This window comes from Dryobates pubescens, chromosome 30 (assembly GCF_014839835.1).
Source record: "Dryobates pubescens isolate bDryPub1 chromosome 30, bDryPub1.pri, whole genome shotgun sequence".
Lineage (NCBI taxonomy): Eukaryota > Metazoa > Chordata > Aves > Piciformes > Picidae > Dryobates > Dryobates pubescens.
The window spans coordinates 7561307-7573221 of NC_071641.1; the positions used below are offsets into that span (position 1 = coordinate 7561307).

At 45.3% G+C, this 11915-nt stretch overlaps 1 protein-coding gene across 1 annotated transcript; it reads left to right on the forward strand.

Annotated features, from left to right (window-relative positions):
- The first annotated feature begins 354 nt into the window (after positions 1-354).
- Positions 355-7567, forward strand: LOC104298708 (vertebrate ancient opsin). Its single transcript, XM_009898800.2, has 5 exons — positions 355-715; positions 2278-2488; positions 3737-3854; positions 5761-6000; positions 7337-7567. Exons 1-5 carry the CDS (start codon positions 355-357, stop codon positions 7565-7567), a joined length of 1161 nt encoding a protein of 386 aa, XP_009897102.2.
- The last annotated feature ends 4348 nt before the right edge of the window (positions 7568-11915 follow it).

The window sequence follows — 11915 nt, forward strand, 5'->3', positions numbered from 1 at the left end:
TGGTCTGAGGGATATTTCAGCGCTGCTGTGGAAGGAGGAAGCCTGCAGCCCCTGTAGCTAAGCTTGAATGCAGATAAAGACACATCTGCATCAGGAGAGACTACTGCAGAGAGGCAGAAGTCGCTCCTAAGACTCTCTCTCTCACTGCTACAACCACTGTGCAGCATTACAGTCTCCTCTGACTGAAAACTTGTTTGCTGGAGTGTTGCTGGAAAGCAGAAGCACAAAGAGCTTGTTTGTATTCCTGTTAACAACAGGAAATTGGTCATTTTAATCCTCAATATTATTTACAGATCAGAAAGTCCAGTATTATATAGTATTATTTTTGCTAGTGAAAGAGGAGTGGGGGGAAAAATGGATGCATTCAGAACACCTGAAAATGAGTCTCTGCTGTACAGTTCTTCTGCTCCTGCCGCATGGGATCCCTTCCATCGTCCCTTGGACACCATCCAGCCCTGGCGCTTCAGGCTTCTGGCAGCAGTGATGTTGGTGGTGACCTCCCTGTCGCTTGCTGAGAACCTGGCTGTAATCCTGGTGACTTTCAAGTTCAAGCAATTGAGGCAGCCTGTCAATTATGTTATAGTCAACTTGTCTGTGGCTGACTTCCTGGTCTCGCTGACCGGTGGCACCATCAGCTTTTTAACGAACCTGAAAGGTTATTTTTATCTGGGACGCTGGGCTTGTGTGCTGGAAGGATTTGCTGTCACCTTTTTTGGTAAGCTGAATTTTGTTTGTGGTAGCATGTCTGTTCCCATTCAATGTCCTTCAGCATGTTCTGCTGGCTTTTCCTGCAGCTCGCTGGGTCACTCACTCTGTGTGCTTTTAACTCCCCGATCCTTCCCCCCCGGTACATACAGTGCGTTGTGGATCTCGTGTGAGTGAATAACCCAAGCCACAGTCTCGATCATGGTACCAGTGGTTTCTTGTCTGTATAGTGATCACTGAGTATGTTTAATATGAAGAGAAAAAGCTTGCTAATAGAGTAACAGCACTGGGGAGGGTCTGGTAAAAGAATGCCAGGAAAAAAATTTACTATGTAATGGTTCTCAAGGTTTGCGTTCAGGTGTATGCATATGTGGATAAAGAGGAGAGGGAGAGAAAAGTGAGTGGCTGCTCTGACTCTGGAAGATGCCAGGGCAGGGAAGCATCTTCCATTAACCACCCCATAGTGGTGGGGTGGTTCTGAGGAGCCCTGTACCAGCCACTTTGCATAGCGGCATATTACTGTGGGTCTTTTCCTTGGCTTTGTTTTACTAACCACACAAGAAGTATTAGAAGTATTCTATAAGGTGAAATCTTCACCACATAGTTCCCTGTGTAAATGCACCTCTGCAGAAAAATGGGGAATTAGTTTAGAATGAGATCTAATTAATTGAGAGACACATTAATTCCTGCTTCCCCCTTCATCTCCGAGGCTGCATAGTAAAGGCAGCCTCCTAACTCCTGTTGCTGCTCCAAGTCAGACACACTGCTGGTCTTCAGCCTGGAAGGAGGTCCCACAGCTGCTCTCAGCCTGGTTAAGCCACACAGCAGGAATGTCAGTGACTGACAATACTACTAAATCAGCCTGTGGCCTGTAAGTCATGTCCCATGGATAAACAATCAGGCTACATCAAGATTTTGGTGGCCAGCTAGGATGGTATTTGCCTAATAAACTGATAACTTGGTGTTGTGGGAAGCTGTCTGTAGATCAGTGTTTTGTGAGAGTCTGAACTATAATATTTCTTGCAAAGGTAGTGTTATGAGGATATACCTTAATTTGTTAATTGGAAAGCTACACATCATTTGCAGTTTGTCAGAGTAGAACCAAATGGGGGGGAAAAAGTGTCAGTTAAATGGTCCAAATAGCTGCTTGGTGTTGTAGTCATTGCACTGTAGGCTGAAAAATGAGACAAATATGCAAATCTTGTGCTCTTAATAAATAATATTAGAGCAATGCACACAGATTGCATAGCCTTTCATACTTGGATTGATGGGGAAGGTGCCTGGTGTGGTGGGTGGCCAAACACTGGAACAGGCTGCCCGGTGTGGTTATGGAGTCTCCATTTATGAAGAGACTTAAAACCCAACTGGACTTGGTCCTGGGCAACCTGCTGTATGCACCACGCTTGGGTGTAGGCAGTGTGTTGAACTAGGTGACCTCCAGAGATGGCTTTCAGCCTAAACCTGTGATTCTGTCATGTGGGATGGTGTTTGCTTCTCAGTGAATCTGCACAGTTTTTGATGCTGACTGTGGTGTGTGGTTTGTTGTCTTTGTTGGTTTTCTTTTTGCTGCAGGCATTGTTGCTCTCTGGTCTCTTGCTCTGTTGGCTTTTGAGCGGTACGTTGTGGTCTGCCGCCCGCTGAGGAACCTGCGCCTGAGGGGGAAGCACTCAGCCCTAGGTATTGCCTTTGTGTGGACCTTTTCCTTCGTTTGGACCATTCCACCAACAATGGGTTGGAGCAGTTACACCACCAGTAAGATTGGAACTACTTGTGAGCCTAATTGGTAAGGCCAGTCTTGCAGAGTATGGTAAAGAAATGAAACTTGTATCTCAGGATGTCTCAGGGGCAGGAAATCAAAGGAAAGGTTTAAAGCTTATGCACATCGCTGCAAAAATGGCTGTGGAGGAAGTTGTAACACAACTAAGCAAAACCTGCCAAGAACAGATTGATAAAACCACAGTTCTAAAGGGGGGAGCTTGTATCTAGTGGACAGCAAGTACTTCATGGGACAGCAATGTGCCCTTGTGGCTGAGTGCATCAAGAAAAAAAGTGTCCAGCAGGGCTAGGGAGGTTCTTCTCCCCCTCTACTCTGCCCTGGTGAGACCACACCTGCAATACTGTGTCCAGTTTTGGGCTCTCCAATTCAAGAGAGACAGAGACCTGCTGGAGAGAGTCCAGCGGAGAGCCAGGAGGTTGATTAGGGGACTTGAGCATCTCCCCTGTGGAGAGAGACTGAGAACCCTGGGGCTAGTCTTCATGAGAAGGCTGAGAGAGGATCTGATCAATGTCTATCAATATCTGAGGACTGTGTGTCAAGTGGAGAGGGTGGTGCACACTAATAAGGCAAGGAACAATGGATACAAACTTGAACATAGAAGGTTTCACCACAGCAGGAGACATTTCTTCATAGGGAGGGTGACAGAGCACTGCAATAGGCTGCCCAGAGAAATTGTGCAGTCTCCTTCTCTAGAGAGTTTAAAAACCCACCTGGATGTGCTCCTGTGCAGACCAATCTTAAGTGAGCCTGTTTTTGGCAGGGGGGTTGGACTCAATCTCTGGAGGTCCCTTCCGACCTCTGACGTTCTGTGATTTTTGAGACTGTAATGGGAATAACCATTCTGTACCTTGTGCATTTTCTTAGGATTCAAAGAGGACAAAGAGACAGATTCCACCCCCCCTAACATCCAATTTGAATCTACCTACTTCTAGCTTTGTTCCATTCCCCCTAATCCTATCACTGCCTGACACCCTAAAAAGTCCCTCACCAGCTTTCTTGTAGGCCCCCTTAAGATACTGGAAGGCTACAAAAAGGTCCCCTTGGAGCCTTCTCCTTTCCAGACTGAACAACCCCAACTCTGTCTGTCTCCATAGGAGAGGAGCTCCAGCCTTCTGATCATCCTCATGCTCCTTTCTGGACACATTCCAGCACATCCAGATCTTTCTTGCAATAGGGGCTTCAGAGCCAGACAAGGTAAACCTATAAATAACACATTCTAGTAATACCTACACACTGTATTTTGTGTTTGTACAGGTACTCAGGAGCTTATACTGACCAGACATACGTTATTGCCTTCTTCACCAGCTGTTTTGTCGTGCCTTTACTGGTGATACTGGTATCCTATGGAAAGCTGACACAGAAGCTAAGAAAGGTCAGAAGAATTGCTTGCAATTAAACTTCTAACACCTGTGTGTATGCATACTCTAGGAATTGTTCTGTTTGGCTTTCTATAAAGGCTACTGAACCACAGAATGCTGGAGGTTGGAAGGGACCTCCAGAGATCATTGAGTCCAAGCCCTCTGCCAAAGCAGGGTCACTTAGGGTAGTGTTCACAGGAATGCATTCAGGTGGGTTTGGAAACTCTCCAGAGAAGGAGACTCCACAATCCCCCTGGGCAGCCTGTTCCAGTGTTCTGTCACTCTCACTGTAAAGAAGTTTCTCTTCATGTTGAGGTGCAAACCTCCTATGTTCAAGTTTGTCTCCATTGTTTGTTGTCTTATTACTGTGCACCACCAAAAGAGCTTGGCCCCCACCCCTCAGATATTTCAGGACAGTGATCAGACCCCTCTCCCAGACTTCTCAAGACTCAACAGCCCCAGGGATCTCAGTCTCTCTTCATGGGGAGGTGCTCAAATCCCCTAATCATTCTCAACTGGACACTCTCCAGCATATATATCCCTCTCTCCTGAACTGGAGAGCCCCAAACTGGACAAAATACTCCAGCTGTGGCCAGGTTGGGCATAAGCAGATCAAATTTCCAGGCACTAGTTCTCACCCCTCATTGTGTGATTATCCTTACACACAGAGATTCCTGCTGTGGCTAGAAATGGCTTTTCTAATAGTGCCATTTCCATTGCTTCTCCACACCTTTCATTAGCCAAGTATCAAACCACTGAAAGAATGTCTACCTCACAAACAGAATGACCCAGCTTTGGTTAATTTACCTCGATTCCAGGGCCATTTCTTCAGACTCAAACCACCTAAAGCAAAACTTAGCTTAAAATAGCTGCACTTGTAAATTTCAACAGTGGTGACTAATACTGTGTGACACAGGAAGAACAAGATGCAGCATTTGTAAATAACATGATGCTCTTTAGTAAATAAATCATTAGATTGTCCATGAACACTTAAAAAAGAAATGGTTTTTAGTAGTTTTATTTAATCATGCAATTGGCAGGGTTGGAAGGGACCTCAAGGATCATCTAGTTCCAACACTAACCAGCCCTGCACTGGTTAGGCTGCACCTTGAGTCCTGTGTCCAGTTCTGGGCCCCTCAGGTTAGGAAGGAGGTTTACTTGCTGGAACTTGCCCAGAGAAGGGCAACGAAGTTGGTGAGGGGTTTGGAACACAAGCCCTATGAGAAGAGGCTGAGGGAGCTGGGGTTGCTTAGCCTGGAGAGGAGGAGACTCAGGGGTGACCTTATTGCTCTCTACAACTACCTGAAGGGAGGTTGTAGACAGGCGAATGTTGGTCTCTTCTCCCAGGCAGCCAGCACCAGAACAAGAGGACACAGTCTCAGGCTGCACCAGGGGAGGTTTAGGTTGGCTGTTAGGAAGAAGTTCTCTACAGAGAGAGTGATTGCCCATTGGAATGGGCTGCCTGGGGAGGTGGAGGAGTCACCATCATTGGGGGTGTTCAGGAGGAGACTTGATGGGGTGCTTGGTGCCATGGGTTAGTTGCTTAGGTGGGTTGGATTGGTTGATGGGTTGGACACGATGATCTTGAAGGTCTCTTCCAACCTGGTTTATTCTATTCAACCCCCCTGCCATGGGCAGGGACACCTCACACTAGATCAGGTGTAATGATTTACATTGACCTGGTCCAAAAGAGACTCTGCAAAAAGTGAAAAAGGAGACAACAGAATGGGGAAACTCCCATCTGGGGACAACATTTTGGGACCATACTGTGATTTCTATTCGCTGTAAAGCTGCCATGTGTTACTACTGCTTCAGGAATAAACTCAGCAGATTTCTGGCAGGTGATTAGCCTGCTCAGTGAATTCACTGATTGGAGGCCTCATTGTTCACTTTCTAGAATCTTCTGTCTTGTCTTTAAAGGTGTCAGATACTCAAAGCAGGCTGGGAAGTACCAGGAAGCCTGAAAGACAAGTGACTGCAATGGTGGTGGTGATGATCCTTGCCTTCCTAATCTGCTGGATGCCATACGCTGCCTTTTCCATCTTAGTCACTGCATACCCCTCCATTGAACTGGATCCTTGCCTGGCAGCAGTTCCAGCTTTCTTTTCCAAAACAGCTACCATTTATAATCCAATTATTTATGTCTTTATGAACAAGCAGGTACTGTATGCTCTCATAGTGTCTGTAATGCTCTTGTTTTGTTGTTTTGTCTTGCTTTGTAATGAATTAGTCCTACTTACATGTTAGTTAACTAGCAGTGCAACATAGAATCATTAGGGTTGGAAGGGACCTCAAGGATCACCCAGTTCCAAGCCCTCTGCTAAGGGCAGGGACACCCACCACTGGATCAGGTTGCTCAGAGCCACATCCAGCCTGGCCTTAAAAACTTGCCCACCTCCTTGGGCAACCTGTTCCAGTCTCTCACCACCCTCATGGTGGAAAAACTTCTTCCTAACATCCAATCTGAATCTACCCATCTCTTTTTTTGTTCCATACCCCCTAGTCCTGTCACTACCTGATACCCTAAAAAGTCCCTCCCCAGCTTTCTTGTAGGCCCCCTTCAGATAATGGAAGGCCACAATTAGGTCTCCTTGGAGCCTTCTCTCTGGACTGAACAGCCCCAACTCCCTCAGTCTGTCCTCCAACATTCAGAATAAGAACCCCACAGCAGCTCTTACACCCCAAGGCAAGAGCCATGAGGATGATTAGGGGACTTGAGCATCTCCCCTACAAAGAGACTGGGAGCCCTGGGGCTGTTTAGTCTGGAGAGGGGATATGATCAATGTCTATCAATATCTGAGGGGTGGGGGGTCAAGTGGAGGGGGGCAATCTCTGACAAGGGGATGAACCAGAGTTACATGTACTGTCTGTGATAACAGGCATGATGATAAACTTGAATAGCTTTGTGCCATCAGGGAGGAGTTGCTAAGTGGTTTTTGCTCTGCTTGATGCCACTACTCTTAAGTGAAAAGAAGCAAAAATGGTCAGATGACTGTTGTAAGAAGCAATGAACACCTGCATTTATTCAGTCCTGCAGAGAGAGCCCTTGTTTGTCTTCCATCCTATGGAGAGGACCCTCATCTCCCAGTGCATGGACATAGAAGATTTATGTTGTTCTTACCTTGCTCATTGTTATGAGCAACATGGAAACAAATCATTGTTGTTTAGCTGGGTGTTAACATATGAAAACAACTCATGAGCCTGAGGGGAAAAAAACAATTCTGTCCATTAGATGTGGTCAGTTACAAGCAGAAGAGGAAAAATGTGTTTTTCAGAATTAGATTTGCCAGTAGTCAGGGTCTTTTTAGAACATTATTTGACAGTTTTAGAGCTCTTCATAGTGGGGCAGGCAAATAGATTTTTATAGGGCTGTTTCTTTATATTCCCAGCTGAGTCATGAGAGAGTTGCCAAGAGTTAGCTAGGGAATGTTGTATAGAGGTACTCTAAAATTTGCCCATGTTTTAACTGGTCTCCTCTTTTTTTCCAACTTTCTAGTTCAGGAAGTGTCTGATTCAGATGTTCACCTGCAGTGCCACACACAGTGCAGACTCCAACATGAAGCCAGCTTCAGAGAGAGCAATGCTCACCCAGGACAGAAGAGGCAGTGAGCTGTCCGCAATGGCAGTGGGTAGCACTGTTTCTAAGAGGAAAACCAGAGATGAACACAGCAATTGCCAATCTCTTCCTCAGTTGGCAGCTTCAGGAAACAAAATCTGTCCCATATAGGATGGGAGACACAATCATTAATACAATGCTGCAGCATCATTCCTTGTCACCATCACCTAATATTAAAAAATGTTGTCAGTGGGGGCATTGTGCTCCTGTGGACACCAGCTTTTGATGTTCCAGCCTCCTGAGTGCATGTAAGAGTTTCTTAGCTCTGCAGCCAAACACCCAGCCATAAGGTGAGTCCCTTCCTCCACTGCATTCTTCTTCCCAATCCACAGCCTGCTTACTTCTCAAGGTAAGAACAGGGGAGCCCAGCGTTGCTGTGTAGGATGCAGTAAGGACAGGAGGGTTTTATGCTGATCAAAGGATCATCAACAAAGGATGTTAGGGGTTGGAAGGGACCTTTGAAGATCACCAAGTCCAACCCCACTGCCAGAACAGGACCATAGAATCTAGCACAGCTCATGCAGGAACACATCCAGATGAGTCTTGAAAGTCTCCAGAGAAGGAGACTCCACAACCTCTTTGGGCAGCCTGTTCCACTGCTAAAAAGCCCCAGGGCTAGCTGATGACAGCTTTGTGGTCAAATAAACAAAACCAGAGTGGCAAATGGGTTCAATATGATAATGACATGAGCAGCATGGCCTAGCAACCACCTGGGCCATGGCATGCTCACACAGACTGCTTGGGCACTCATCCCTACTTGTGGCCCCTTGCAGCATTCACACCAAGGGATGTACAGAATAATGCAGCCCCTGTGTTGCTGCCTAGTACTGGCTTTCTGCTGCACTTTCTTTGGCCTCTGTGAAGTCCACCTGAACACTGAGGCAGTACTGACAGTAACATGGGAGTAAGGCATGAGCTCCTCACCCCCTGCCCCTGTCACCAGCCTTCTTGTGGAAAGAGAAAGTCAGTTGCAAGAGAAGTAATTTGTAACACTTTAAACCCCAATTTTTTACAAGCCATTTTTATACACTGTTGACCTTCCTCTTCGTTTATTCTGGACTCCAAATTAATTTGAATTTTATCCTGAATTTATTGTGAATTTGAGGGATTCTTCAGGGTCAAATGCCCTGATTTCATTTTGGAATAGGAAGCTATAAAGAGGGAAGTTACTCTGCAAATTACATCTTGAGCTGCACATGTAAGACTTAACTGCAAGAGATCAAATGGTCTTGCTATTATCTCACAAGTGTTCATGAGGCTGTCTCTTACAGTATAATTTTGGTCTCAGTGGTCTTAAGTTTTGCAGTGCTCAATTTTAAACCCAAACTAGGACCCTCATTCTTAACAGCCAGATTCTTTAATGATTCATATTCTTTGCCATTAGTCCTGCGTGATCTAGAGCAGAAAAATGAATAGACACTTATGTCTCTCTTAAATGTTGGAAATACTGGGAGACAGCAAGAGTAAGGTGTTCAGTTATTATTTGTATGCATATTTTTTGTGCTCTTTAGCCTGTTGAAACAGCAAGGATTGATTTGAAAACATCAATTCTTGCATTTAAGACTCAGATTTTCTCTTTCAAGGCTATGCTGACCTAGGTTAATCACATGTTAATGGTATTGGAGGTATTAAATCATGAAGAATTGACAGAAGTGTTAGGATTTAATTAAAGGCAACAGAATTATTTTACCTGCTGAGAAGGTAAGGCTATGTGGAGGTACAAAACAAAGCATTCAAACTTTAAGTAGCACCAAAGAAAAACAATGTAAAAAATGCATGAGAAAAGAGCAGGAGAGAAGAGAGAGATAAAATGAGATTCACTGCCTGGTAACTGATCATATCCTCAGAGCAAGGCATTCATGATGAAGTGGTGCTGGTGAGCCTTTTAGGCTGCTTCACCAAGGAGGAGAATTTGGTGTCCTCAATCAATGTAGAGATGCAAACCGATTTGTAAAGGTACTCAAAGTGTTTCCAGCTAACAAAAAAGGATCATGCCCCCTTGAGACAATAATAGCCCAGTGCCAGGTTAGCTGTGGGTGACACTGCCATCCTGCGTGGTGGGGTGGATAGTCTGACCCCAGGCTTTGCATGACTGTGCTGAAAATGTTATGATGAAGGGTATTTACAGGGGATCTTTGAAAAGAATTGTGAAACATTCAAAACCAGAAGTTGGTTAGAAATAAAGAGCTGGCTCTGCATGCTGTTCACAAGGGGAGTAGAGGCATCCACAGGTGTGGAAGCAGTTGCATAGATTATGCAGGAAAAAGCAAGAGAAAGACATCACCTGGAGAGCTGGGTTTATAGATGTTAACAGCTGCTGAGAAGCAATTTATCATCAGATGATGAAACAGGTGAAAGACTGAGAAAGAGGGAAGTGTAACATGAGCAGTAGAGGTAGAACATGGTAGATGAGGTGCTATGTATTCTACTGAATTTCAAGAGCATCAGAGACCCAAGGCAGTGGCTGGGGATGAAGTGTGCCCAGCAGCTTTCTGGAGAGAACCACTTTTGTATTGTCAAAAGTAAGCAGTGAAGCAGGAGGAACTGACAAGATAAAGCATACAAAGAGCAACGGACAAGCAAGCATTCAGTATTGGTCTGTTGGGGAGCAGTGGGGCTAGCATGAAGGTATCAGTAGCTTGTTTCTAACAGAGAAGTTCATAATTTAATTAAACACACTGAAAAACATGTGATTGGGATCTAAGTGGTGCCTAAAGGTTGGTTCACTATCCAAACCTGTTTCCTTAGTGTGAAGCTCTGTCTGGAGTTCATGGAGAAGCAGTTCATGTCTAACTGCAGGTGCAGCTCACGGCCTAGCTACCACTGTTAATGTCTGATTGGACTCCTGTTTTTAACTCTGGCCCTTGTAGGACATTCCAGCAGATTACATTTATGGTTGTCTTACATCATTTTGCCACCCTGTTAGACAATCACTCTGTCATGCAGCAAGCACAGACATAAAAATGTAGGCTGCAACAGGCTGATATGAAGATGTGTGGCTTTGGACAAATAGGGATTAGTCTTCATTTAATTCAGAGAATGAATGAATTAGTCTTAATAGGACCACAGATGGAATGTAGGCATATTTTCATCAAGCAAACCTTACATTGAACAACAATTGGAATAGGTTGTCCAGGGAGGCTGTGGATGCTTCTTCCCTGGGGAGGCCTTGAGCCCCTGAGTCTAGTTGAGAGGTGTCCTGCGCATGGTGGGGAGGCTGGAGTAGGTGATCTCTAAGGTCCCTTCCAACCTAAGCCATTCTGTGATTGACAGCATTCTCATAAGACAGGTTGAAGGAGGTGGGGGTGTTCAGCTTGGACAAGAGAAGGCTCTAAGGAGACCTAATAGCGACCTTCCAGTACCTGAAGCTGGCCTACAAGAAGGATGGAGACTGCTTCCAAAGGCCTGAGTGATAGAATGAGGGGCAATGGCTTCAAACTAGCAAAGAGTAGATTTAGACTGGATAAGCTAGGGACAAGTTCTTTACTATGAAGGTAGTAGAACTCTCAAACAGGTTGCCTGGGGAGGTGGTTGGGGTCCTATCCCTGGAGATATTCAAGGTGAGGCTTGATAGGGCTCTGAGCAACCTGATCTGGTTGAGGATACCCCTGCTGAGTGCAGGGGGTTTGGACTGGATGAACTCTGGAGAGCTCTTCCAACCCAGACCATTCTGTGAGTACAGAGGGCATCAGCAATATTTGTTGTGGTCCATAGCACTATTGCTTTCAGGTCCTTAGAAGTATTTTCTGTTCAGGGGCAGGTTGTGTTCCCTTTATTAATGAGTACTCCCATAATTGAAGGGAAAGCTCTTTCCTTGAGCATTGGCTCTTACCTTCTGCACCTACCAAGGAATGTTTTTGGTAAGTGCTTACCAGTTCTCCATCATTAACATCTCCTGTCTCCAGTGTGATGCTGTCTCTAGGAAAGGTTCCCATCTTCTGATACCAAAAAAAGGAACAGTGGAATCAGTGGGAGTTGTCATGTCAAAATACCTTCAGTAATGCTTTTCAGGTGGAGGATGCCTTTTTCCTTCCTCTCAGAGTGCTTTTTAAAAGGTGTGATGTATCCAACCAAAGCATATTAGCCCAGACAGAGTGTTACAGAGTTCCCAGAAGTTGACTGTCAAGTCTTTCACTGTGACAAAATAACCTTGTTTTGAATTAGGAGGGAAAAAAAGGGTGGGGCCATAAAGCACTTCTGTTGTTCTTCAGCTTGCCCTTATCTGCAGATTTGTGACCCCACTCAGAGGAGACCTTTTCTGACAACAAATACCCTTAGAAGGTTTGATAGGATCCTTCAGGGAGAAGAGGTGACTTAAAAGCCTAGGTAGGTCCAGCATTCACGTAGGCTTTGAGTCTCCCTGGTACTCCTCTGCCACTGTTCCACAGATGTATGCAGGGCAGACCAGTTTCCTCCCAGTCCAGCTAAAGGAGTAAGATCCATATTCATCAGCTAAACC